This window comes from Muntiacus reevesi, chromosome 7 (genome assembly GCF_963930625.1).
Source record: "Muntiacus reevesi chromosome 7, mMunRee1.1, whole genome shotgun sequence".
Lineage (NCBI taxonomy): Eukaryota > Metazoa > Chordata > Mammalia > Artiodactyla > Cervidae > Muntiacus > Muntiacus reevesi.
The window spans coordinates 18,708,500-18,736,097 of NC_089255.1; the positions used below are offsets into that span (position 1 = coordinate 18,708,500).

The window sequence follows — 27,598 nt, forward strand, 5'->3', positions numbered from 1 at the left end:
CAGCCCATTCCCGCCCTCCTCCAGCACCTCCCAACCCCAAGCTCCAGGTCTCTCCACACCAGAGAAGTGAGGACATGAGCAGGGAACACCAGAAGGCATTTTGAACAAGGTTCTACAATGATTTCATCTGTTTTCCCCAGAGCTGGGGATTTCGCAGTGTCTCCCAAAGCAGAAAGCTTCTGGAGGTGTTTGGAAAGGTACTGCAGATGGGAAAGCACAGGCATTAGAGCTCAGGTTGGGGGTGTGACAATCAACCTGGTTTGTGGGCCCCTTCCCTCTTATCCCCACCAGAAAAGGATCGGTCCTTGGGAGTGGTCAGGAGACAGGGAAGGTGCAAACCGTGCCATTCCCAACCCTTCTCCTAGCTTTCTGAGCCTGCTTTTCATGGAGAGAGGATGTGGGAAAACAGAAGGGGGCACCAATATTCTGGAAACAGAACCTAGACTCAACCTGGACCTCTACTGCAGGATGACCTAGGGGGAAGGAGCAGGACAAGGGCCACTTCACTCCTGGTTTACCTAGAGCAGGAGGGAGGGGCCCTTGTGGCTGCCTCCTCCAATCTTTGGAACAAATAAGCTGTTAAAATTTCCCCAGCTGCAGGATCTTTGAGACCCCAGGGCACTGAAAAGGGCAGCCTATATTCAAGGTTGCCAGCGACTGCTCTCCTAGCACCTCTGCAGCCTGGGGGACAGGATGGTAGGTGGTCTGAGTCCTAACAGGAGCACTTGCCAGGAGCCATGGGGCTCTTGCCATTTCACCCCACTCAGAGGGCAGGGTTCAACCACCCCCCCATCCCCAACAGAAAAGAGAGGAAACAGGTGCTTCAGCTGTTGTTTATTGACATACAGGTAGGCTCTATAGCAACAAGCCTGGAGGCGGCTGCAGTAGTGGGGGAAATGGAAGATGGGGGGGTGGAGTGTTTGTCTGCAGCAACAACTGGGTGAAGGAAGAGGAGTATACGGTTCACAAGGTGAGACTGAGGGGGGTTGAGGGGGTTGGAGAAGCAAGTAAGGGCCAGGGCCAGAGTCTACTTAAACTGGAACCGCTGCCCCATGCCCTCAGACCCCTACTCCTGATCCCGGGCCAGGGCTGGGAGTTCTCTGGATATCCATTTTCTACAGGAACTGAATTGGGTACACAAAGGAAGGGAAGCAGGAGCTGTTGCCCTCTGTGTGAAGCTCTGGGGCCTCCAGTCCTGCCTGCACCCCTCCTTCACCCCTTGCTTGGATGCAGCCACGTGATGGGTGGCCCAGCTCTGAACTACCCCACCCAGGCAGTGTTAAAACCAGCCAGGTTTCACAGAGGCATTCATCTTCTTCCCTGGCGTCCCAGCCCACCAGTGCCTCACTACAGCCCCACGTGAGCACTACAAGCAATGCTGCCTAAAGGATGGTTTGGGGAGGAGGGGTGGGACAGGGGCTGGAGGAGGGGCTCCGGGGTCCGTCACGGCACAGGAACTACACGCATGGTGTTGGTGAAGCCGGAACCAGGGCGCCACCCGGTCAGCACAATGACCACATCTCCCTTCTTGAAGAAGCCTCGGGCCTTTCCTGGAGGAAGAGAAGAGAGCTGGTAAATGAAAAATTAAGCCAAGAAGGTGCCCCACAATTGAGGACGGGCTGACAGGCCTTTACTTTCTTACACCACAAGGTGGCGCTAGCCTCACAGCCCAGACAAGGAATGAGGGAGGCCTTGGTATTATTTCCTTATCACTCAGATGGCAGAGGGACCTTTGGACATCATTCATTTTCTACCCAAGAAGGTGGAGAGCCCAGCCCAAGGTCACAGCTAGCTGTTTCCTCTCATCCTATGACATCCTACTTTTATATCGTGACAAAGGCCATTTGAGTACATAATCTAAATGTGTACTGGCCCCAAGTATAGGAGATCTGGTTAATTTTATGGGGAAAAAAAAAAAAAAAAAAAATCCGCAATAATGAGCAAATGCCAAAGAATGGACAAAGGTGATTACCAGGATCCTCTGCTTTGGATCCCACTCCCAAAGACCATGAGGTGAGAACCTGGGCTGTTCAGCCCCACACTTCAAAGGTTCTCTCCCCGCCTTGACCTTAGCACAGGGCTCCAGCGACTGGGAATAAGGAACCAGAGAACATCCCCAGTGAGGTCAGCTCTTGCCCCCAAAGGCCGGCATGTTCCTCTTTCAATAGGGTCTCAGAAAGGCCAGTGCTCAAGCACCGTCCCCAGCCCTCCACTGGGAGCCCTCCCTCCCAGACACGCACCAACATTCATGGCCAAGTTCACCCGGAGGTCCACGTCCTCAGCCCAGGCCTCCTGCACTGGGTCCTTACACACCACAGGGAAGATGCCGCGGTACAGGTGGGCCTGGCGAGCTGTCTGGTGATTCCGGGTCACAGCAATGATGGGGGCCCGGGGGCGGTATCTGGCCACCTGGTGTGCAGACCTGAGATGGGGCAGGCAGACAAGATGGTTAAACAGTCCCCTCAGGGCCTTTGGCAACAACTCACCCTGGAATCCAACTCTGCCAGCCTGAGGCTCTGGCCATTTCAACATCTGCTCCCAAGACTGGGGTGTCCCATCAGCCTGTATCTGTCATAGAAGATTCCTCACAGCTATGCTACCCTAAACCCCTCTGACAGGCCAGGGCCACAGGATCATACTGACCCAGCATGGTTAGTCTCACCCATTTACCCCACATGGCCCATACTTGGCAGACCCCCCCACCCCCTGAACTTTTCCATTCTGGCACAGGGAAGCAGCCCTGTCCAACCTCACCACACCCTTTTCTCTTGCTGCCAGCAACAACTACAAGCCAAGCAGCATGTGAATAGCACCTGACACTTGACATCTGCAAAAAAAAAAAAAAAGGAGCAGAGACCACCAGCCCGCCTGAGAGATCTACAAGATAAGCCTTCCCTACTGCTGTGCCCTCTCCTGACCCCACATGACCCCCAGGCCCCTGAAACAGTCCCAGTAACTGGGCTGTAGAACCCCAGAGTCAAACCTGAGTATCTAAGTGAGGCTGAGGCTCAGAAATGTAAGTGCTACCCAGAAGGCAAGACTAGGGGATGGGAGTGTCAGTGGCGGAGGCTCTGCCTATAAGGATCCCCTGGAGGGGACTGGACCCCTTTAAAGCTCAAAGGCTGGAAGCTTCCTTCAACACTGACACTGTCCACTTGTAGGGGCTGGTGTCTCAGGAGCTGGAGGGGCCTGCCGGCAGGGGGAACTGGAGCTCAGAAGGCAAGCTATGAGGACACGCCACAGCTGTCAGGGAAACTTAACCCATGTCACAGCAGAGGATGCCCTGCTTAAGGCTGGGCCTCCATACAAGGCTTTCAGAGGGAAGCAAGTGCTGAAGTCAGGACTTGCTGAGTGAAACCCCAGAAGACCAGAGCTAAAAATAGCCAAGTAGCGATGGTTGGACCTTTTCACAAAGGTCAACCCTAAAGGCTGGAGCTTTTTATCCTAAGCCCTCTTCTGAAGGACTCGGCACACATCTTGTGTCCTGGTCCTAAAGGCAGTCCCACTTGCTGCTCCTGTCTGCTCCTCTCCACCCGCCTCCTCCAGGAAACCCTAGCTGCCCCAGAGGAGCAGCACACCCCCAGGCCCAGAGAGCAAGGGAAATTAACTTGATGTCCTGGATTCGGAAGGGACTCATGCCAGAGGCCAAGTAGAGGTCTCAGCCTGGCTGCCTGGCCCAAGTGCCAGTAAGATAGCACAGTGACCTTTCCTGGGCAGCACCCACTTATCTTTGGGACTCAAAGACAGATGGGACAGGCACACCAACCAAACAGCATTGTCAGCAAATGGCATTCATTTTGCAAACTGGACTTTTTAAAGAGCACTTAGCTAGAAGAAGCAAAACTGGTGGACCTTCACTTTTTAATAACAGCTTTTCAATATCAAATAACCACTTATCATCAGGCTACCTATAGTTATCTAATGAAGTCTAGCTAGTTTTAAGGTTTTAATAAACTTGCTTTGGACCCAAATGGTTCCAAACGCCCATGAGGGCTGCCTGGGGCCCTGTGCTTAAGGCCCAGGGCCCAGAGCCTGGTTGCGGGGCTGGGCGGGGGAGGGGGAGGGGACTCCTTCCCTGCAGGGTCCAGGGTGCAGGCCGAGTGGTCTTACCTTGGCTGGATGCCATTAGAGCACCGTGCAGGGCACCGCTCCCAGGACCCCCAAGGAAAGGTGCCACCGGGCAGGGCATTCCCAGGGAGCCGCTGCCACCTCCTACCTGCCAGACTTGGTGAGGACGATTATGGCCCCACTGCAGCACTTGAAGGATGCCTCCACGGCCCCCACGGCGGCGGCTTCGGTGGGGTCGCTGGTAATGGGTGACAGGCGACGGAGCTCCTCGAACAATTGCAAATGGTAGATGGCAGCCTCTGCCTCACGGGCAATCTAGGGGCAACATCCGTCCAGAGGGACGAGGGGGACAGAGCTGTCAGAGCCGTGTCACACGGGACGGGGAGGGGAAGAGTCGCAGACAGCTGGGGAGGAGCAAGTCCCTGGGTGCAGGGGCCAAGAGCAGCCCGATCACTGGAGGTTCTGAGCTGAGTGAGATCAAGACTTGCAGGAACCAGCCCCTCACCAGGTGCCTGTGACATGGCTGTGCCTTCTGAGCCGGAGGACCCTGTGGCCCTGTCCTGCCCTGACCTCCCTGGCTGGCTTCCTGCAGATGAGAGGAGTGTCCCAGGCTCAGGGCTGGGCCCTGGCTGCCGTCTAGAGTGGCTGGAGCAAGAGGCTGTTCATCCTACAGAGTTACCTGCCCTCGGGGCCCTACCTGCCAGACTCCGTCAGAACTATCAAAGCTGCTGCTAAACACTTATATGAAGCCTCCACGCTGCCCATGGCCATGGCTTCCATGAGGTCTGTGGAGTGACTTGAGGCTCGCGCAAGTTCTTCGAACAGCTTGCGGTGGAACATGGCTGCCTCAGCCTCACGAGCTATCTGTAAGGTTTAGGGGGAGGGGAGGCAAGGAAGAGGGAAGAAGGAGGGGGAGGAAAAAACAGACGAGAGACAACAACATGGAAAGACAGAATGGGGAATTAATGACAGGAAGGCACCTTAGGTTAATTGGCTAAGTCTGTGCTTCAGGCAGATGCAAAGAGGCAGGGTGATGAAAGCCTGCTCAGGGAGGTTCAAGCATCAGTGGCTACTGTTTCTCCTCCATCGGAGGGGAAACTGGTTCTTCCATTCTGGAAGGGTCTTTTGATGTTGGTAGGTCTCTCTGATTGGTGGTGGGGGTGGAGGGAGACAACATGGCAGCAGGCTCTAACGCCTCAGCATGGAAACATGCGGAGGGGGGCCCCTCCCCGGCTCCCTGGCAGGACTTGACCATGCTGCCTCATGACACAGCTCGCAGGAAGAACAGGCCCCCCTCCTCACATGGCTGCCTGGTTACCACAGGGCTTCATGCCTGGCCTCCTCCATGCACACATGGAGTGCCTGCTTGGCTTCAGACACGGAGATACTACCTGCCTTTCCAGTGGCCTGCGGTAGAAGCACATTGAGCAGCGCTAGAAAGCTGGGGTCAAAGCCAAGGACATGCGGCTTGACCACATTCTAAGCAGGCAGGTGGAAACTGGCAAGCTTGTGAGGGGCACGCTGAACAGCCATGTGAAGAGACAGGTGCCTGTGGAAGCACACAGGTAAGCTTAACACGGCATTTTGATTAAAATCGAATGATTAAAACACCCATGAGAAAGCCACTGGGTTATTTACAGACCACCTGCTCAGATAACACCAAGAATTAGAAAACTTAAGCTTTAGAGGGTTATAATGCAGTTATGAATGCATCTTAGACAATGATGGGTGAGGGAAGAATCAGTAACGCCATCTCATTAATCGGACAGGATAAGCCAATGAGTGGCTGAGTTTGCTAGGTTAAAGGGTTTCTTCCTGCAAGAATGGAATGCATGCAGCCCAAAAGGACAGGGCACATGAACAGGAAAGAGAACCATACCTGGTACTGCCTAGCCCATAGTTAAGAACATCAATTGCATCAGTTAGATACAGGAGAAAGCAGTGGACAGTTAAGAAGGGAAGCTATTGGCCAGTGTTAACTGGTGACATGGCCAGGAGAGGCCTGGGCCACCAGGCCCAAACCCTGTAACTCATCTCCTGAATAGGGCCATGCAATCCCAGTCTTACAGTTCTAAGGTGTTCGTTCAAAGGAAAGATTGGGTGTGGAAACACAGATATGCTTGCAGAGCCCGGAGTCTGGTTCTTTGTCTCTGACCCCAGGACAGGCCCCACAGGAACACCTGCCCTGATCTGCTAGATGTCTTAGAAGAGAGAATGCTGGCTCCAGTCAGCTGACCTGGGTCCAAACTCAAGCTCCATTACCATGTGCCCTCGTCCATAAAAGTGGGGTGACATCGACCTCACTGAGGTTAAGAACCTGCATAAGGTTCTTAGCAGACATTTTATAATAGCAGTGCAATTTAACGCAAAGGGTGTAATTAAACATATCCCATCTAATTCACTTCTTAGATAAGGCCTTGAGAGGTCAAATGATGTGCCCAAAGACACAAAGTCCCTACTGTCTATCATGTCAAGGTCTCAGAGGCTGTGGGGCCACATGACTAAGCAAGGCAGTTATCATTACATATACATATAATTCTATATGGAGACCCATAAACATTAACATCAACCACTCTAGAGAGGGCCAGTTCAAGGTCACTATCTCCCAGGAGAGGAAGGACTCACTGGGACAGGTGGGAAGGACTGTGAGCCTGGAGTGCATGAGCATCAGAACAGCAATCATGTCACACATAGGGTGGTCATCAGCCAGGAAAACACAGCTGTCCCCGGGGCAGGCACTGGCCTCTACTGATTTCCTTATGGGCAGATCCACCCAGAACACCAAGGACAAACCAGAAGACATCTGTAGTCAAGATGTCTTGTTTCACCCCTGAAAAAGTATTCACTGTAACTGTCATGTCTTCTTTGGAAGCCACTTGAGCCTAATCACATAGAAAGTGAAGGAAAGGACGGTATCTAGTCCAGAGGTTTTTTTGGGGGGATGCATTGGAGGGATGTCACACAAAGGGCTTGGGGTCCTTTGTGGCTGGAAAATGAACAGGAAGGTTAAAGAAACAGTTTGCTGAGCTATACATTATCAACAGCCACCTAGGACCCTTGTGAAAGGTCATCTGTAGCGCTCGTTTCCCCAGGCCTGTTGACCTAGCCCTGTGTTCCTTTTGGATGCCTTAGAGCAGAGGCTGCCAGGCTGTGGGACGTGGTCCAGCAGAAGACCCTGGAAAAGCCAGCTCCCACGGGAGAATGAGAAGCGGCCACTAGGGCTCCTCCAGACATTCTCACCCCAGGGCCAGCTGGGATCAGCCAGCCTTCCACCCGTTTCTATTTGTGGGCCTGTCACCCCTCCCTTAAACCCCACTTCTAATCTAGGGTGAGTGCAACAGCTCAGCAAAGCAGGCGCTGCTGCAGGTACCATGCAAGGCCAGCGCACAGCCAGATCAGTGCAGGTGACAGCCTCCAGTGCAGGCCCAGTCCAGGGGGAGGCGCTGGCTGGGGATAGATGCGGAATCAAAATGGAAGCCAAACACAGGCCGGCTGGGAGCAGGAGCTCTCGGACTTTTCCAACAGGGCAGAGGTGCTCAGGTCCTCTAGACTGCCCAGGGGGAAGCAGTACAGATATCCCAGGACTCAAGCAAGGGAAGGAGTCACACCCTGAAGACGGGAGTGGACTGTGCTACGTGTGATGAAGGAGGCCGCCTCCAGAACAGAAGGGACTAGGAGACCGGTGTGGGCAGGAAGGCAGAAGAGCAAAAAAACCCCCCAAAACCAGACACCTCCACGACCCCAGCACACACCTCCTCACTCTGCTTGTGACTTGGAGGATAATAAAAGGACACAGAAGGTGACAGTACAAGGTGTCCCCATGTGCTGGAGCTCGCCTCCACCCCCAGCAGGGAGGACTTACCAGGTGCTGCATGCGGACAGCTTCCAGGGGGTAGTCCCCTTTGGCCGTCTCTCCGGACAGCATGATGCAGTCGGCTCCATCCAAGACTGCATTGGCCACGTCACTGCCCTCCGCCCGGGTAGGGCGAGGCTTCTTGATCATGCTCTCCAGCATCTGGGAGGGGACACAGCATTTGTGAGACGTGGCCTGGGAGGTCTTCAGACACAAGGTGACCCCCTGGAGAGCATGTATGTACAGAGTCCGGCTTTGTGTAGGTGTGTGGGGGCAGGAGGGCGGGGGAATAGGTGTGTGTATGATGTGGGGCAGGGTCCATGGAAAGAGACCAGGTAGCCTTCAGAGCTTCCTTGTACAAGGATGTGTGCTCAGGGAGAGGCACACACCTGTGTGGCACAGATGACGGGCTTCCCAGCTCGGTTGCACCGACCAATCATCATCTTCTGGGCAAGGAAGACCTTCTCTGCGGGGATCTCAATGCCCAGATCACCACGCGCCACCATGATCCCATCACTGGCTTCCAGGATTTCGTCAAACCTGACAGGCAAGTTTCGGAGACAGAGGTTATACAGAACAGGGGCCTCCAGTATGGTGACACAGTTCCCCGGGATTCTCTGACTTGGTCACTCTTGCAACCAGGACAAGTACCCATGACATCACAGGGGTGTTCCAGCTGTCTCAGTCCCCCAAAGGGGGCCAACAGTTCTGCTCGCTGGACTCTTCAGCACCAGGACGGACACTTCACTGAGGGGAAGGGGAGGTGGCTGGGTCTCTTCCAAAATTCCATGGGTTCCCTTCTTTTTTCCCTTAACCTTTTATTTTACGGTGAGGTACAGCTGATTAACCATGTCTTGATAGTTTCAGATGCACAGCAGAGCGACTCAGCCATACACACGCGTGCATCCACTCTCCCCTAGACTTTCCTCCTACCTAGGCTGCCATGTAACACTGAGCAGAATTTCCTGCGCTATACCGCAGTCCTTGTGGGTCATCCAGTTTAAGTACAGTAGTGTGTACAGGTCCATCCCAAACTCCCCGACTCTTCCTTCCTCCCATCCTTCCCCTCTGGTAACCATAAGTTCATTCTCTGTGTGCGCCTGCATCTCATAAGGTCCGTCTTAAGGTGTCTCTCTACCACCTTCATTTCAGTCACCACTGCTGGGGTAGAAATGGAACCCAAAGCGGCTGACTGCTCTTGACACAAAGGTCCACGGCCTCTTCCCGTCAGGGACACTGGAAGGCCGCTCCTTCAGCGGTCCCTCCCCGGTGTGTTGAAGGCACGAGAATGTGGCTTTGTCTGGCCTGAAGCCAAAGTCAGCAGGTACCTGTGGCTTATCAGGGTGGCAGAGGGAGGGCCCCAGATTTCCCAGTGCGACGGACATTGACACAAAGCTAAGGATGGCAAGGCCACAGGAGTGGGCAGCGCTGCTCCGCCCACTCCTCCCATGCACACACCTGACCCGCTCCAGTAAGCCTGGGCTGTCAGTGCTGGGTCTGGGCAGGGAGCCAAGCAGGAGCAGATGTCACCCAGCTGGCCTTACATGGCTCTACCCGGTGAGCGCTGGGGAGGCAGTGGCGCAGTGCTGGGACCACGCAGAACCAGAGGAGGACGGCATGTTTTCCCCAGGGAGACGGGTACTGTGGCAGAGCTGACCCAACCACCAATCCCCCTGCTTTCCAAGGGAAGACTAGGAGGTCACGTGCTTCAGCCCTGAGTTTCCACACAGCTCCCAAGTGAAGGAGCCCCTTCCTGAGAGCCTGTCTTCCCCCTTGGTGGCCCCCAATTCCAGCAAACTCAGCGAGTGGAGGAGCACTACACATGGTTCTTGAGCCTGGAGGTGGTGGTGACCCTGTCCCTCTCCAGGACTGTTCCCTGGAACAATGTGAAGATGCTGGCAGCCCAATCATCTGTGCAGCTTTTTTTACCCCCCTTGAAATACCAATACCAATGTCAGGCGTGCGCACTGAGTCACTCCAGTTGTGTCTGATTTTGCGACCCTATGGATGGGAGCCCACCAGGCTCCTCTGTCCATGGGATACTCCAGACAAGAATACTGAAGTGGGTTGCCATTCCCATCTCCGGGGGATCTTCTCAACCCAAAGATCGAACTCACAACTCCTATATTGGCAGGTGGGTTCTTTACCACCAGCGCCACCTAGCAAGCCTACCAGTATCATAGGATATTCTGAGACAGTGGGTCTGAAGTAAGTCCAAGAGGCTCATTCGAATGAGCAGGTGGCCAGGTGTTCACAGGCTACATCTTGCTCTGCAGAGAGCTGGGCTGGGGCTGAAGGAAGCAGGGGACTTACCTCCGAACTCCCTCATGATTCTCGATTTTGCTGATTATCTTGATGTTCTTTCCTTTCTCTCCCAGGACCTTCCTGACTTCATGGACATCAGAAGCCTTGCGGATGAAAGACGCAAACACCATATCCACATGCTGCTCCACCCCGAACTTCAGATCCTGGATGTCCTTTTCTGACACAGCAGGTAGGTCCACGGCAGCCCCAGGGAGGTTCACGCCCTTCTTGCTGCCCAGGGAGCCACCATTCTCCACCTCCGTCACCAGGAAGTCAGGGCCTGCATGGAATGGAACAGGGTGGGGAGGCTGAGCCCTGGGCACACGTGTCCTCACCAGGAGGCAGGCTCTCCCCAGGAGAGAGAACTGGGAAGGAGCACATGGTGGGTGGTGGAGCCACACCGCCAGGGTTCACTCTCCAACCCTACTAACTGTGGGCAAGTCCATTAACCTCTCTGTGTCTCAGGGATAATAGTATCTACTCATTAGGTTGTTTCAAAATTTAAACAAGTCTACATATAAAACGCTTAGAACGGAGCGGATCGCTTTAGCTATCATTCCCAGGCACACTGGAGTCCTACAGACACCATATTAAGTGAATGAAGGAGGGAAGCAAATCTTCAGATAGTGAGGATGGGTAAAAAATGCTTCTCATCTGCTCTCCAAGGGTACAACTGAATTGGAGTGAAATCTGTTTTTGAGGATAGGAGTTTTTTATAAAAGGAACCCCTGGGACTTCCCTGGGTGGTCCAGTGTTTAAGAATCCACTGTGCAATGCAGAACAAGTGAGTGTGATCCCTGGTGGGGGAACTAAGATCCCACAAGCTGCAGAGCCACTAAACCCTCGAGCCACAAGAAATGAGCCCACGTGCCACAAATACAGTCCAGTGTTGCAACTAATGATCCCATGCGCTACAATTAAGACCCAACGCAGCCAAAATAAATAAATAGATTATTTGAAAAAAGGAAGGAAGTCCTGAGACTATATACATTCCGTCTCTCTGCCAGTCAAACAACCTTCCTATCTTCTGGCAAAGAAATTTAGAGATGGGAGCTAGTTTTAAACAATCAGACCCTGACTCCTGTCCCTACCTTTCTGCTTCACCAGCAGAGAAATAAGCCCGTCATCCACGTAGATCTTGCTGCCCACGTCCACCACCTTGCAAATGTTCTTGTAGTCCAGCCACAGGATGTTCTCGTCACACTTTTCCATGTAGGCATTGTCCAGGGTGATCTTCAGCGTGGCTCCCTTCTTCAGCTCCACCTCAGCGGTGCCGCTCTGCAGCAGACAAGAAAGCAAACCACAGTTCAAAGAAGCTGGGCCTTCCTGGCAGGAGAAAAGCTTTTTCCTCTAGGGAACCAGGATTAAATTTCAGTTGGAAGTAACAATAAAGCCTTTTCCTTGGAAAGAAATAACCATACAATCTAACTTAATATATTTCAAGGTAAAAAGAATTCATTTGAATCAGTTCTAATGAGATGGATGAAACTGGAGCCCATTATACAGAGTGAAGTAAGCCAGAAAGATAAAGAACATTACAGTATACTAACACATATATACGGAATTTAGAAAGATGATAACGATGGCCCTATATGCAGGGCAGAAGAACAGACGCAGAAGTACAGAACAGACTTTTGAACTCTGTGGGAGAAGGTGAGGGTGGGATGTTTCGAAAGAACAGCAAGTATATTATCTGTGGTGAAACAGACCACCAGCCCAGGTGGGATGCATGAGTCAAGTGCTCGGGCCTGGTGGGCTGGGAAGACCCAGAGGAATCGGGTGGAGAGGGAGGTGGGATGGGGGACCGGGATGGGGAATACGTGTAACTCTATGGCCGATTCATGTCAATGTATGACAAAACCCACTGAAAAAAATAAATTAATTAATTAATTAAAAAAAAAATATATATATATATATTTCAAGGAAATAACCCAAGAATAACCTACAGTGTTTCAGTTATACTAAAGAGGAAGAGATAAGCTGCTCCCCAAAAGTAGGTTTTGAGTGTAAAAGAGGTTTCTTTCTGGTGTTGTTTCTTAGCAAAGCAGATCAAAGGAAGACTTTCTGCAGTGATGGACAAAGCTCTCATCTAACTGAGAAACGTGCTTCTGGGCTCTGGCCCCCCACGCCTTCTCTCCTGCTTCTCCCCAGGATACTCACGCCCTTGATGAGCCCGGTTCGGATCTCAGGTCCTTTAGTGTCCAGGGCCACCGCCACCGGCCGATAGAGAATGGGGTCTGAAGCGAAGCTTTCCGTGGCTTCACGTACATTCTTGATGGTCTCTGCGTGGTACTGGGGGGAAAGCGGGGAGATGATAAGCTCCACATCTGTCATCCCGCACTATGGGATCTAGAATTAGCGCTGACGCCGATCACCAGGATTCTAGACCACTGCCTCCATCACCGAGCATCCTCTACCTGCTTACATCAACCTCCTCGCCTCTACTCACTTCTTGTCAGCCCCAAGCACCAAGGTGAGCTCCCTGTGCTGTAAGCAGACTCCTGCCAGCTCTCCACCCACTTCTACCACCGCCGTCACCCACTCTAAGGGCAAATCTTAGGAACTTTAGAATATTTACGATCATACCTTTAATGGTTTTTGGTGGCAACACATGTCAACATAAAAGAGGCTTATTTCCTCCCCCTCCACACCCCCTAGATTTAACAAATACCCTCAGCAAATAAAGCAGACAACTGGGGTAAAAGATCTTGTATCTGGATAATACTGCTCTGGCTACCAGAGTTAGACGGATAGATCTGATAATTCTGAGCTATTCTCTATCGATTACAACTGCAATTCAAACTCAGTTATTTACTTAAACTGACGCAGCCCAAATTAAATACGTTGCTCAAGTCATGCAGACCTGGTTCTGACAATCACTTCTTCCAGTCCGATTAGAAATGGAAATGGAACATGGAGAGGTGGGAACACAGCCTTTCTCCGAACTAACTGACCTTTGCTATTTCTCACTTGCAACAAATCCTGGCTTCGTCTCACCTTGGAAGCCCTTCCTCTTTCCCATTAGCCATTATTAATTGACTAAAAAGGGACTCAGAGCCAAGATGGCAAAAGTTCCTAGAGCTATCAGTGTGACATTGCTGATAACACAGGCTCCCAACTCAACACACTGTGGGCCTCATCCTTCAACCACCACCATCCAGGTGAGTGGCGCCTGAGAATACAACACATCTTGCCCACAAGAGCTGCCAAAAGACCACATGCAGTAACAACAAAACCAGAAAAAGAGATCAGATGGTAGATGCCCCTCTGTCTGAGTGAAGGACAGAAAGCAAATCCAATGTTCTGCTTAGCAGAGTATTAAAAATGGTCAAAAGTTGGAAAAGCATGTCTCGGCTATTTGTCAAACTATAACTGTTTACATTATATAACTAATATTTCAGATCAGTTTCCAAAACCCTGATTCCATAATTTTATCTTGGTCAAAAACCTCAAATTAAACCCACAAGGGACTTCCCAGGTGGTCCAGTGGTTAAGACTCTGTGCCTCCAAGGCAGAGGCCCTGGGTTTGTTTGATCCCTGGTTGTGGAACTAATGCCATGCAGTGTGGAAAAAGAAAACAAATTCCAACTCTGGGAATAAGAGTTAAAGCACAAATAATCCCCAAATGCCTCTTGTAGTTTAAAAAACCAGACCCTCTGAGCCAGCCCCCTCCAACAGGTGCAGATACCACCCTCTCCCCCTGCCATTTCAGAGCTGTGTAGTATTATTTTACTGGATGGAAGAGGCCATAAAGCCTAGTTAAAGGTCAGCTTCCTAAAAGCTATTTCTGCTCCTTTCCCTGCACACAGCAGACCCTGGCACAAGTCAGCAGGAGGGATCAATTGTGAATGGACCTTCACCGGTGTCTCCAGCTCTCTCTTTGGGCTAAGCGAAGGCTTGCAGGAATGCCAAGTGTCTCCCGCGGAGGACTCTTCACCTTTGGAAAATTAAGAATGCCATCTGTGGGCTTCTTAACCTGCCCCACGGGGCCTGCTGAGCATAGTTCCTTTGAACTTGGTCAGGTCCCTGTGACATTTGGAGGATATAGGCTGTTTATGGAACATGGGTTAGGGAACCTATGATGAACATTCTCATGTTTCCAGAAAGGAGGCGTACAGTTCTTGGATTGCATTTCCTGAGGCTTTATTTTTAGTTTAAACTTAACACCAACTTCCAAATGCCAGAGGGCAACCCCTTACCACTTGACCTTACAGGGCAGCATTTTCTTTATTCTGAACAGGAAGTACAGGTGCAAGAGGAGCAAGAGTTTGCCTCACCCATTAGTCTTCTATCAACGCCAGTATGAAATCCCATGGCACTGTTCCTCAGGCAGCCCACACACTTCTCAAAATAAGGTTTTCCTGATCTTGGAACAGAAGCACAATGGAGCACCTCCCAACAGCTGCATCTGGTCCCCGGGGTCAAGTCAGCTCATGAACAGCCCCAGTACTGACACACTCCTCCCAGATCACTGGACAAATGTGTGGATTTTATTTTACTTTAATGTACCAGAACCCTTGGGAAGGGACAGGCTGGGAACACAATGTTAATGAAGTCGGGTACTACACGCCAGGACCCAGTCCTTCACTTGCAATAGTGGAAACCCTTCACTGGGACCTGCCCCATTTGTCATGGGTCTAAAATAGGCCAGGAAAACCTGCAGGGTGACTTACTGGTTCATCATTGCAATTATGAGCTGTTACAGAAACCCTGCTGCAGAAGCGTCAAGCCCCATGGCTTAGAGGGAATCCCAAGAAAACCCTTCCATGCCTTCCTTATCAATGGAGCACAGGTGTTGGGAAGAATCATGGCCGATGACAAAGCAGGTCGTCTTTGCTTAAGGAGACTTGGCCACTTGAGATGTCAGGGGTAGGGGTGGGGGAGCGGGGAGAACAATAGGGATGGGCCGGTGAAGACAACCTTCCCATTGATTCCCCGCTTTTTCTTGCCTGGTCCACTGTGGCTAAATAAACATGGCATGCCCACCCTGTTTCCCACAAGCTGCCCCAGAGGCCACACTGTCGAGGCTCACCTCATGAGTTCCATGAGAGAAGTTCAAACGAGCCACATTCATTCCAGACTTAATCATCTCCTTCAATGTCTCCACTGCTCGTGAAGCTGGGCCTAATTCAGAAAAAACAAACAAAAAAAATGTTTGAAAGTCATTAAGTGTTCATTATCCAAAAGAGGATTAACACTTCAAGTGTGTTTCAGTTTAAAGAACTCTTAATAACCAAGGTAAAATGTAGCCAGCCCTCTATGTTCTCCCTGAAGCCCATTCAGATGTCCAGCTACAGCATTTTGGTTGAACAGAGTCCACAAGATCTTTCCTAGGTCTCTGAGATGCTCAGAACCAGTAAGAATCGCCATGGAAAATACCCTCTAAATTTTCCCTTTAGCAGAACACATAAAGCATATGAATTCCTTCCTGCAAATTCCTATGAACTCAGTTTGAAGAAGGAAATGGCAGCCTACTCCAGGTGTCTGACAAATCTCATGGACAGAGGAGCCTGGTGGGCTACAGTCCATGGGTCACAAAGAGTTGGACACGTCTGAGCGACCAAGTCCATGACTTCATTTCCCCTAAGAATCTCTCTGTAGCATCTTGCTCAGAACCCAGGTTTGCTACATTTAGTCTTCTGGGGGGAGAAAAGATCACTGCCTCTGGAAGCCCTAGTTTCCGAGGGAGCGGGCACCCGCACTCACCAATGGTGCAGATGATGCCGGTGTTTCGGGCCGTGATGGGCGGAGAGTCAATGTCCAGGCGGCACATGTGCTCCAGGAAGGTGTCGGCCATGGCTGCGTGCAGCTGCTGAGTCTGAATGAAGGCCGTCCCGGCATCACTGTGGTGCTTCGACATGGCTTCTGATGTCTTGGGTCCAGAGGAACTGGAGAGAGAGTGTGATCTGTCTGAGTGGCTAATATACAGCTTAGCACAGAAGCTGCTTCCTGCTTACACATTAACTCAACAAGCATGCTCTGGGCACAAGCCACAGGCAGCCGCGCCACGCTCTGCCTACGTGGGTGCTCAAGTCGGGCCATGGGCTCACGTTATCATGAGCAAGTAGGAAAGACTTCAAAACCACATTACCAATGAATGTACTTCCTGTGCACATGTTAAGCACACACCTCCCTCACACTGGGCTAACGTCTATCTTGACAACTTCCCTGCTAATCCTGTAAATGACACCATTTTACATGCACTGCAGGAGTTTCCTCAAAAGGAAGCTTCCCCCCAAAGAGCCAATCTTCCAGGGATACAGACTAGCTTAGTACCATGGTCAATGTAGATCTTTGTGTGAAAAGCTGTCTCAAAGCTATAAACACCTGCTATGGGGTGTGGCACCCATACTCTCTCTGAACAATCCCCACCCAAACCCAAAGTGATTTCCTGGTCGTGGAGACAACCACTATTCAGGTAGCCTCCTAGTCCTGGACTCCTAGGTTTCAAGAACCCACAGGGACACATAAGTCCATTCCTCGATTCACCCTAGGCTGGACAGTATGCCTCGGCCCATTGAGAGACAAAAAAACCCATCCCTGGACAGGTAAGTCCAACCTGAGCCAAGAATGTAAAATATTTTTTTTCCCCAGGAATCTGTACTTAAAAACTACATCTGGTAATCTCAGTCAGAAGGACTTAAGCACATTCCAAGCAATCTGTGTCAAACCAAGGATAACCACAATGGGCCTAGCCTGGCTCTAAAATTATTGCGCTAATTGAAGACATTACCACTGCTTGTCAAATCCTTTCCAGGCTGATCTTCTGACCCACTACCCATTCCCTTTCTAAGTCTGGAAAGCACACTACTCACAGTAACAAAGACCATCTGTTCCAGGTAATTAATCAGCCCAGGTCACAAGCCTGACCCAGGGCACAACAGCCCAGACCTTTGTTTTTCTTCATCACTGACTTTACAACTAAACTCACTCAGTTAGTTAGCTGATTATAGACAGAGAATTGAGAAGCATCCAGGCAGTGTTTGAAGACTCATCAGGTAAGCACGTGAGCCAGAAGCTTGCATCCTCATTAGAATGCCATTCCTTTTCTCTGGTTTTCAGACCAAGGGCTGCTCCTTAAATCCTTGTGCCCAAGTGCTGCAGCCAAGGCACAAGAACAAGCCTTTCTTTTGCCCTGTCCCACCTCCTCCAAAATCTCAGGGCTCCAAACCAAGGTACCCCATACATGTAACCCTTACTCTTTCTCCTCCTCCATCCTTGACTGTGTGGCCTCTCTGGGTGGCTGAAGCACAGCATGCATCTAAACCCGTCTGTCACTTCCAAGAAGTCTGATAAACTTCAAGAAGCTCTGTGACCAATTATAAGTGAAGCTCCTATAAGCTGTTGAGAACCGATAGCTATAGATCCTCAACTACACCTTTAAAAACAAGAAAATAAGACACCAGCCAATTATTCTACATGGCATATACACTGTTCCTTTCGATGTGTATCTCCTAACTCCCCACAACATACCAGGCACCGAGATGAAAACAACATCCTCTCCACCAAAAAACAACATCCTCTCCTCCATGACCCAGTGGTTTTGTATCTCTTAGCACCATGACCTTGGAGGTAGTCCGGTGTTTGCTGAATGATGTTTCAGAGCACCTATTAATGCCTCTGTGTCAAATCGAAGTTATAGCTTTGCCCCCTCCCCCACCAAACCTCAGAGCTTCTGAATCACTGACAGGATGGCCTGGGCAGCCAAGGTCCCTTTCCCTCCACTCAGGGTGGAAGCTGGGCTCACAGAGCAGCACCCAGGCCACTGTGGTGTGCAGGTGCATCTGGCTGTAAAGGGAACAGCACTCAAGAGATGGTCCCCTTGGTGGAACACCAAGGCCACTGGAACACAGGTCTCACTGTGGCCTCCAGGCAAATGGAGTCATCCAGTGTGACCTCAAGGAGTGGGAGAAAGTAACTCTTCTTAAAAATCACCAGTTGGGGACCTCACTGGCAGTCAGGTGGTTAAGACTCCACACTTCCATTGCAAGGACCATGAGTCTGATCCTCAGCTGGGAAAATAAGATCCCACTGCTGCATAGTGTGGCCCCCAAAAAAGGCATTAGTGGGATCGGCTCTAGACCTGAGACATTAGGGTCTCCTTGCAAAGACCCAAGTGGGGCCTCTGATTACTGTGTCATACCTTGTGTTCTCTGGGCTTGGACTTCCGGTGACATAATGCTCTTTTTTTGACTCAGGGTGGCTCCTTGGCCCCACTTGCAAAGACTGCTCGGAGCTGAGAAAGGTTTGCCCTGCAGAGCTGTACAAGGATTAAGGTAAAAGCTGAGTGCAACTAAAGCTCTTTGGGGGTAATGGAGAAATCACCTTAATAACCAGGTATCCAGGTAGTGGTAGTTCCTAGAGATTCAGCTATGTTATAAATTAATACACCGAAATCACCCAAGGATATACCAAGAAAATTCTCAGGTAAAAGAGTTGTCAGTGGCTCCTCTGCAATGCTTTATCCCCTTCCCTATAGTCTCTTTAAACCTTGGTTTACTAACATTTCACTATTGCCTCCCCCTTTTCTTTGGGAGGGAAGGCACTAAATTAAACATACATAACTGGACTGGAAGGATACCTACCAAATTATTATCAGTGTATTATCTGGGTGGTAGAATTACAGCAAATTTCTTTCTTCTTTTTACTAAAAAGTTTACTGATACTACTTTCATGAGAAAAATTCTAAATGTACCTCTTTCAAAAAGGACACATTTACAAGCATCCTGGTAAAAATGCTGGAATTAAAACAAAAGTGAAGGTCCTCGTGCCATATTCAACTGCCACTCTATGTACTTCAGGAATATTCTAAACATGGTAGAGGTGGAATAATGCATCTTAGGCCCTAGATCACACACACAGCGGGATAGTTTCACTGACTTAAGAAGATCAACCTCAGGGATTCTCTGGTGGTTCAGTGGTTAGGACTCAGTGCTTTCACTCCCTGGGCCCAGGTTCAATCTCCGCTTGGCGAACTAAGATCCCGCAAGCCACATGGCACAGTGAGGGAAAAAAGAAACCCGAGTCACTCTAACACAGTAATTACCAAAGGATGGTTCATGAGAGTGGAACTTTCAAAGACATTATCTGCCTTCTTAATGTGCTGCTATTTGTACTGATGATGCAGAAGCCATGGGCAGGTAAAACCTTGATTCACTCCAGGGAGGAAAGCTAATACAGCCCACAGGACAACTCTGTGCCCCACACCTGTGAGTCACATGCCCCAACCCAACAAACTTCTCTTCCTCTTTAGTCTGTCCTCAAGCATCAGAGCAAACTCTTTGTGACAAGGATATTCTAGTACAGAAGGGCTGGCTCAAGAGCAGGAGATGTTATCAGCAGATACAATTAATATACTGTGCTCAACCACTAACCCTATTTCATCATCTCAGATTAAACCTGAGGTCTACAAGCTCTGATCTTTTGCTCACCCAGGCTATTAAGTACAAAAATAACAAGTGAAATTTCACTTGCCATTTGAGTGTTTACCCACCAGCAATCAAAAAAAGCTGGCTTGTCAGCAAGTCTGTCCAGATTCCTACGAGATCGCACCATGTCCTTAAAGTCCACTACCAAACCAGAGACCTTGTGGCCTGCCCAGGTCCCCAGCTGGGTTTCCATTCCCTCAAGCTTTGCCCCGAAGCCTCCCATGAGCCTCTTCTCTGGAGCACAAGCTGCCCATCCCCACCTAAAACACCCCCCGGACACTCCCCCAGCCTCTGGACAGCAGCCTCGGCCCTGGTTTCTCAGGGCGAGCCTCTGGGAAGAGCTCCCCGCCCTCAGGCTGGCCGTCTGGACAGTGCCTGCCAGCACACGTTGCCCAGCTCATGCCAGTCTGACTCATTCTTACATCCTCCTCCTCGGGAGGCACAGACATGCAGAGCCAACCTCCAGCCGGCAGTGGAAGCTGCGCGTCTCCACTGACGGCAGCAAATGCCGTGCCCGGGTACAGGAACCTGAATCTTGAGCCCGAGCCCCTGCTGTAGCATCCTCCTCAGGGACATTTCTCCTCTGTGAGAAACAAGATACCATCAGAGGCCTGGAAGCAGGCACAAGTGACGGCTCAGTTCCATGGGCCCCAACTCCTACCTTTCCTTTCGCAAGTGGCTCCTGGTCTTCTGAAGCCACAGTTTTGTTCGTGCCAGACACAAGTCTTGGGTCACTCTTTACAAACCAGGGGGTAGAAACCATAAAAGAACAACTACCCAACACGTCACTGAGAGCCAGTATTGCTGGTAGGGTGTGCTGGAAGGATTCACGCTTCAGTCCACAGATTCGCGCTTTCACAAAAGCCCACATCATTCCGCCCTAGTAAGCCAGCTTGGCCCATGAGCCCACATCTGCATAAGTCAACCTTTAACCAATCTGTGTTCTGATGCCAACCTCACCACACAGACTGACTCAATGATGATGACATCTGGAGCCCACGATGGTTTCTCACCGTGACATCAATTTGCTATCTACATCGCCAAGTCTCCAAGCCAGCATGGAGGTCTGATTCCCAAATCTTTGGCACACCAACAACCATTAGAAAGTTTTCATCACAGTATGTTGGACAGGGACTTTCCTGCTGGCCCAGTGGCTAAGACTCTGAGCTTCCAATGCAGAGGGCCCAGGTTTGATCCTTGGTCAGGGAACTAGAGCCCATGTGCCGCAACTAAGACCTGACCCAGTGAAATAAATAAATATTTTAAAATGCTGGACAAGGCATTTAGGTCAGTTTGCTCTCTAGGAGCTTTGTTAGTAGGTGATGGAGCAGAAAATTATAATTCCCAAGACTGGCCCTTATCTGACAAAGGCAGTGACAAGATCAAAATGGATGCCAGGCCAGCTACAAAACCTAATAAGGTCTGAAGTGAATACTCAGCTTTCATCCTATTTGTTGTTGTTGCTCAGTCGCATCTGACTCTTTTGTGACCCCATGGACTGTAGCCCACCAGGCTCCTCTGTCCATTCAATTCTCCAGGCAAGAATACTAGTCAGTTGCAACTTCCTACTCTAGGGAGTTGGGATTGAAACTGCATCTCCTGCACTGGCAGATGGGTCCCTTACACTGAGCCATCTGAGAAGCCCTTCATCCTCCTACACAGAGTAATGATAACAGTATATTTGCATATGTAGTGGGGCCGGGACGAGCAGTTCTTAGCTAAGAGATGGGAATATTAAGTCCATTCTCTCCTCAACAGGTCCCATAACAGAAAGCAAAGTCTGGTGTTACCAGGTTACACAAAACAAAATGAGCTCACTGTAGGTTTAAGTAAAATTCCCTCGCTCTTTTATTCAGGGCTAGAACTAAGTGACTTAAATATTATACATAGGAGCCCAAGGTCCTATTTCAAATAGGAGAGTGCAATAGGGCACAAAAGCTGATGCTAAACAAGCCCACCCCTATAAGGATCACTCAACTCCAGTGCAGGAAGTCCTGAGTCAGAGAAACTGCTACCATTTCAAATGCTGAGGATTTCCTGGTTCGATCACAGATGCCCAGAGAAGAGAGCTGGCTTCAGTCTGGAGGAGGAAGTGGAGACGAAGCTTTTGCTGAGTTGTGCTCCTTACTAGACTTAAGATTATGAGGCAGTGCTTCAGGGTGTGAGACGGACACTCTGGAAGCACCGAGGGACCTGGGACCCTGATTCAGGGTCCTTCCAAGTCAGGTACAACACCAGGGGGAGGGACAGCCTCAGCAAAGGGAGGCCTTGGCCCAGCACCTAGAGGAGGAGCTGCCCTGCATCAATCACAGCTGCAGGGAGAGAGGAGGGGCCGGGAGGAGGAAGGGCATGCCAGATCTCCCAGAGCTCTGACCTACTTAGTACGCCTGCTCTCCCCTCAGTGACCACCATAGGTTTGCTTCTGTTTTGAACTGAAGAAAGAGACATTCACATCTATATTTCTGCCACCCAGAACTGACCATTAATATTATCCAATTTCCTGGCAGTCCAATGGTTAGGACTCCACACTTTCACTGCCAAGGGCTGGGTTCAAACCTGGTTGGGGAACTAAGATGCTGTGAGATAGGGCCAAAATTTTTTAATTGTTCTTAATCCAGATTTTTAGACTTACAAAAAATATTACCGTTGTATCCAATTCATTTGTCCTCCATCCCCAGGTGGTTCCTCCAACCCTTTCACATCATATCCTAACACCCAACCAAGGTCATGAATTTTCTATCCTTATAGTTCATCTAAGGGTATATGTATCTATATTCAATACTATTATACTGCTGCTTCTATAATATGCGAAGTAATACACTGTAAGGCATTATCAAACAACTTGCTTTCACAGCATATTTAAGATCTATCCAGTTGGCACACATCTCTAGTTAATTCATATGAACTGCTATGCTAGCCCAGTGTGTGACTAGACCGTTTATTTATGTATTCCCTTACTGGTTGATCATTTTCCCGCTAAACCCAATTTCTCCTCATTAATCAGCACTGTAATATTTCTCCTAGTACATGTCTCTTTCTGCAGGTGTGGCTTCTATATTCAGAGGTGTATTCCTGGGCCACAGGGTATGCTTGCTTTCTGTTTTATGAAATAGTGCTTAATTGCTCTCCAAAGTGGTTATATTAATTTACAACCAAATAGTAAAGTGAGTTCTTGCCTTCCCACACCTTTGCCAACCCTTGACACTGTCAGACTCTAACAACATTTGCCCATCTGATGGGTGATGTATTAATCTGCTCTCTAATGACATAACAAAAGAGAGATATTAGATATCAGTATAGTTTTCTTTTGAGTCTTTACTTTCCTGCCTCTTAACCAGACTAAAACTTCAGTGCTCCTCCAAAACGTTGTATGGCTTGGTCTCATATGCCATGACTGCACTCATCACCTGAGAAAGGGGTGATGTGATATCAGTCATCTACAGTTAAATACTATCTGTTGGCTGATTAAATGTTGGGAAGGGCTGGGGCTCCTTTCAGATAATTTTTATAAGGAAAAAAATAATTTTTTTTAAACTGCCATCAGCCAAGCTGGTCCATACTCTGAAATGCCACGAGCAGCAACCCTGTCATAGCTAGTCTTGGCATCTCCCCGACTAAAGCCTTTGTCAGACTTCCAGACACAGCCTGCTGGCGTCAGGAGAGAGCGGCTTACCGGTCCCAGGAGTTTTGCCTATAGGGAGAAGCGGGGGAGGGGAGTCAGAGGCCACCAGAAGTACTGCAGCCTGGCCTCCTACGTGCGGGTCCGCACAAACCAAGAGGAGAAATGGCTGCAGGGGTGGGTCGCAGCACTTGGTGGGCCTGCCCACCTCCCCTCCTAAGCTGAGCAGTCACAGGAGGAGGGCCAAAGGTTCAGCGGAGTCTGCACACACCGCCACACACCACCCATCTTGGCTCACCTTGCCCCCAAACAGCTTCTTTAACAAAGCCCCAAATAATCAGCCTATTCATCTATCTAGTCCTTGGCTAGTTTGTGGTTAAAGAGAGAGCGAAAAAAAGCAAGCTTTCAGAGAAGTGTGATAGAATTAAGAATGGTCTTCATTGGGAATTCCCCAGTGGTCCAATGGTTAAGACACTGCACGTTCCATGCCAAGAGCCCAGGTTCGACCCCTGGTGGGGAAACTAAGGTCCCACAAGCTGTGCCATAAAGCAACCCCCCCCCCCAAGAGTGGTCTTCATTTAGTTCTATTTCTATCTGTACCAGAACTGAAGCTTACAGTGATGATTCAAGGTCCTATAGGACCAGCCGCGATATAAATCACTTACATATCTCACAAGATCCTCACTCAACAGTGCTGCAAGACAACTCTGCTCCCATGGATGCCTCATTCCTGTGGTGCACCAGTTAACTGGGATTTGACTGTGGATATTCCGAATGATTCAGAAATAAAGTTAATGTCAAATGAGTCATTTCTCCCCGCCTTCACCTCAGTCTTAGTGCTTAGCCAAAACAACACACCCTTACTTGCCTTCATAAAACCTGAAGACAAATAATTAAAAACTCCTGTAGCCTTGCATTACAAGTCTGTAATGCAAGAGGTGCATGTTTTTCTACCTTCCTGCTCTCAACCACTTCCCCATTTCTTTCACTGCCTCAACATTAAGAAATAAGCAGTTTTAAGAAATAAAATGGCATTTCCTGTGACCCCACATTAATGTCACAACACTCAGGGCACACAGGCACCTTCCCTAAGATGTTAGCTCTGTTTGGAGTAACAGTTACCAAACTTGCCAAGTCATTGGGGCTGCAATTCCTAAAGACGCAATGATGCTTTTGGTTAAACCGTGAATTCAACACTGAAATTATTTACTTCTAACGCAGTGCTTAAAACGAGAGCAGCTGTCCTATATAGAAGACTAATGTCCCTACATTTTGGCTCAAGTCTAGTAATTCAGAAATGAGTTCAAGGACATAATCTTTAAGTCATTGATACTCATCTTCCCTACAATGATTATTCCCCAAAGGGTTGCCACATCCATTGCACAGGGCTCAGGACAGGTGTGCAGACTCTATTACTGGGGCCTGAGGCTCTGCCACGTGGCATTTAAGCACTGTCCAGAGAGCCTGGGGACCTCCACCATCCACCTAGCTGAGACACTTTTAATTGGGAGGAATGCATGCTTCATTATTTGACTCACTGAAAGAGGAGAGGGGATTTTTAAGCCTGCAAAGACCACAATGCAGTTTCCCCACTCACCCAACGAAGACAGTTCTCTTAAAAGCAGAAAAATTCAAAGGTTGAGTCATCTTCCCTACATCCTCCTCCACCCCCCCTCCCCCCCACAGATCTGGTGATGTGTTACATACTCTTCCCCTCAGAAGGGCCCCCCTGCATTCCCAACAGCATCGTCAGGCAACCTGAGGGTGAATTATTTGCTAACAATGCTGTAGAGTCCTGACCTAAGGCCTGCTCTATACCCCAGGGAGAGGCCACACCCTGCCATACAGCCAACAAGAAGCTACTGTCCTTTGCCTCTTATCTTAATCTCACACCACCAGCTGGCTGAGCAAATCCCAGAATGATACCTGGAGTAGGTGCCAATAGAACCTGAAGATTTTAGTCTTAGGGTTGCAAGTTTGTTTCTAATCTTATAGCCAAACCGCTATAATACCAAAGGCTGAAAGCCATCTCCCTTCTTGCCTTCCTTTGGCTAGAGGACCCAAGAGCCCATGTTGCAAGTGGAGAGTAGCAAAGTAACATTGTTAATTACTTTGCCAACACTGTAGCAGGATCCCTGAGCAGACTGGTTTCTAGGAGATCTCTGGTATTTACATAGAGCCTGACTCCCAAAGATGAACTATGAGTCTGTGTTTTGGGATGGCAAGAAGAGGAGCGCCAGAGTTCAATTATGGATGAAGTCATATGGGCTCAGTGACCAAAAGAATACATCTGGAGGCATCTCACCAGAGATTAGACACTGCACCCAGTACTGAATATATATCCATGTAAGTGTGTATACAGCGACCCACCCTTTCAATAACCAGGATGAAAAAAGGTACAATTTGCACATGGGGTCCTGAGGCTAAATTCCCTCTTATTCATATCAGTATGTAATGAGTTAAACCTGATTCTGAAAGCCTCTTTTCAACTTCCCACTGCCTCTGTCCGTCATGTCCGGACCTCAGTTATCAGGCTCATTTGTACGGGGGACGATCAGTGTCCTGGGTTTTAAGAACACAGATAAGAAGCCAAGGGACGCCAAACCATTACTGGGTCTTCAAATAATCTTCAGACTGGAAGGTGCTTTTCCGCTTCTTCAAATCCCGTGTGATGCCACCTGGTGAGGCCTCCTAAACCCAGACAGGAAGTGCCTACCTTCCACGTGTGGAAGCACGTGTGTACCTTCTTCTCGGCCCTTATCAGTGCTAACTTTTACATTGGTTTCCTAATCAGACTGAATTCCGTGGGTTGGTCACCAGGATTTTAGTCATCCTGGTCTGGTCTCCACAGCCCTCCCCTAAACAACTCTTTACACGAGTTTTTATTGAGTGAGCGCATGTACGTGGCACCAAGCTCTTAATATTTCTACTCTCCTCAACCCGCGGCCTCCGCGCTCTACAACCAGGCTCATCTGTCAAGTAACGCGAAGCAGAGGCAGGGAGCCAGGTGAATGCCTCGAACTCGAGGAGGCCTCTGAGCAGCATACAGAGGCGTGTCGGACCGGAGATGATGCTTGGTCGGTAACGGGCCCGAAGGCCAGTGGTTCGCGATCCAGAGGACCGGGCGCGGCAGGGCGGGTCCGGCGCCGCTACGTGCAGCCCCGCCTCAGCGGGATGGAGCCCGGGACACCCCACCCCCCACCCCCCCGGGGCAAGCGCAGCGCTCCGGCCGCACTATCGTATTCTGGACGGCACAAAACAGGAACGCGCCACTGGGCAGCCACCCTTTCTTCCTCTGCAGCGGGTTAGACCAAGGGTTATGTAACCCTCTAACTGCGCCTCCGGCCGCCACCGCATCCATCTCCGGGCCGCCTGGGAGCCAGCCTGCCCATCCGCAAACCACTGCACTTCGGGAGCTGACCCCGGAACTCCAGGCCGGGGCTGGGGAACTATGATGGAGAAGTGGGGCAGGAGATGGGAGGCCGAGGGGCGGGGACGGGAGAGCAGGCGGACGTGATCAGAACAGAGGGGGAGGGGCGAGGAGGCCGGTGGCGCGAAGGAAGGTGCGCAGCAGAAGGATGCGCTGGAGCGGACGTGACCAGAGAGGCGGGGGAGGGGCGGGCGCCGGGGCGTGAGAGGGTAGGTACACGAAGGGGACAGCAGCTGAATGGAAGAGGAACAGGGGAGCGGAGCCAGAGGAGTTTCAAGGAGAAGTTACAAAGAAAGCATCAGAATGAAGGGAACACGGACAGGTTGAAAATAAGCGAGTAATAAGGATGAAGGGAGAGACGGGCATAGGAGCAGAGTGGAAACGGGGGAGGCTGACGCATGAAAGGAAACTATCAAATCAGGAGGATGAAGGAAGGAAGACGAGAGCGAGACCAGATAGAGAAGGGAGGAATAGGGAGGCGAGAATGGGACCAGAATGGGGATGGGAGAAGGTCAGGGACTGGGGCAGGAAAGGGGCTGGCTGACCCATCTGCCTTCGGAAGAAGCGGGAGCTGGGGGCTTTGAAGGCGACCCTAGGCACAAGCAGCCTTTCTCCTCTTTTCTGATCCCAACCGGGTGAGCCCAAGATGCCCCGGATCCTGCGCCACCCTAAATGCGCAGGCGGGCCAGCATTCCGCATTGCTCCGGGAGACGGAGCCCCAGTGGGGACGGATGGCCCAGTCTCTCCCCACGCTCACCTCCGACGTGGTCCGGCTTGGGATGCGATGCTATCGCAGACAGATCAGGAGGCTCGCGACGCGTCGCTCCAATGCGGGGATCCGCTGCCTTAGCCTCAAGGTTATCCCGACTGCGGGCCGCCGCAATCCCTCCGCCGCC

General features: G+C 50.4%; 1 protein-coding gene across 2 annotated transcripts; it reads right to left on the reverse strand.

Moving 5' to 3' along the window:
* Nucleotides 1–817: 817 nt before the first annotated feature.
* PKM (pyruvate kinase M1/2) lies at nucleotides 818–27,598 on the reverse strand. 2 transcript variants are annotated; one of them, XM_065941666.1, is made up of 11 exons: nucleotides 27,460–27,598; nucleotides 15,932–16,113; nucleotides 15,258–15,349; nucleotides 12,386–12,517; nucleotides 11,317–11,503; nucleotides 10,235–10,505; nucleotides 8,311–8,461; nucleotides 7,931–8,083; nucleotides 4,217–4,383; nucleotides 2,241–2,422; nucleotides 818–1,550 (listed from the first exon to the last, which is right to left on the reverse strand). In XM_065941666.1, exons 2-11 carry the CDS (start codon nucleotides 16,083–16,085, stop codon nucleotides 1,444–1,446), a joined length of 1,596 nt encoding a protein of 531 aa, XP_065797738.1. In that variant the 5' UTR covers nucleotides 16,086–16,113; nucleotides 27,460–27,598; the 3' UTR covers nucleotides 818–1,443. The 2 variants fall into 2 exon arrangements, with proteins under 2 accessions (XP_065797738.1, XP_065797739.1); XM_065941667.1 differs by lacking the exon at nucleotides 4,217–4,383 and adding an exon at nucleotides 4,766–4,932.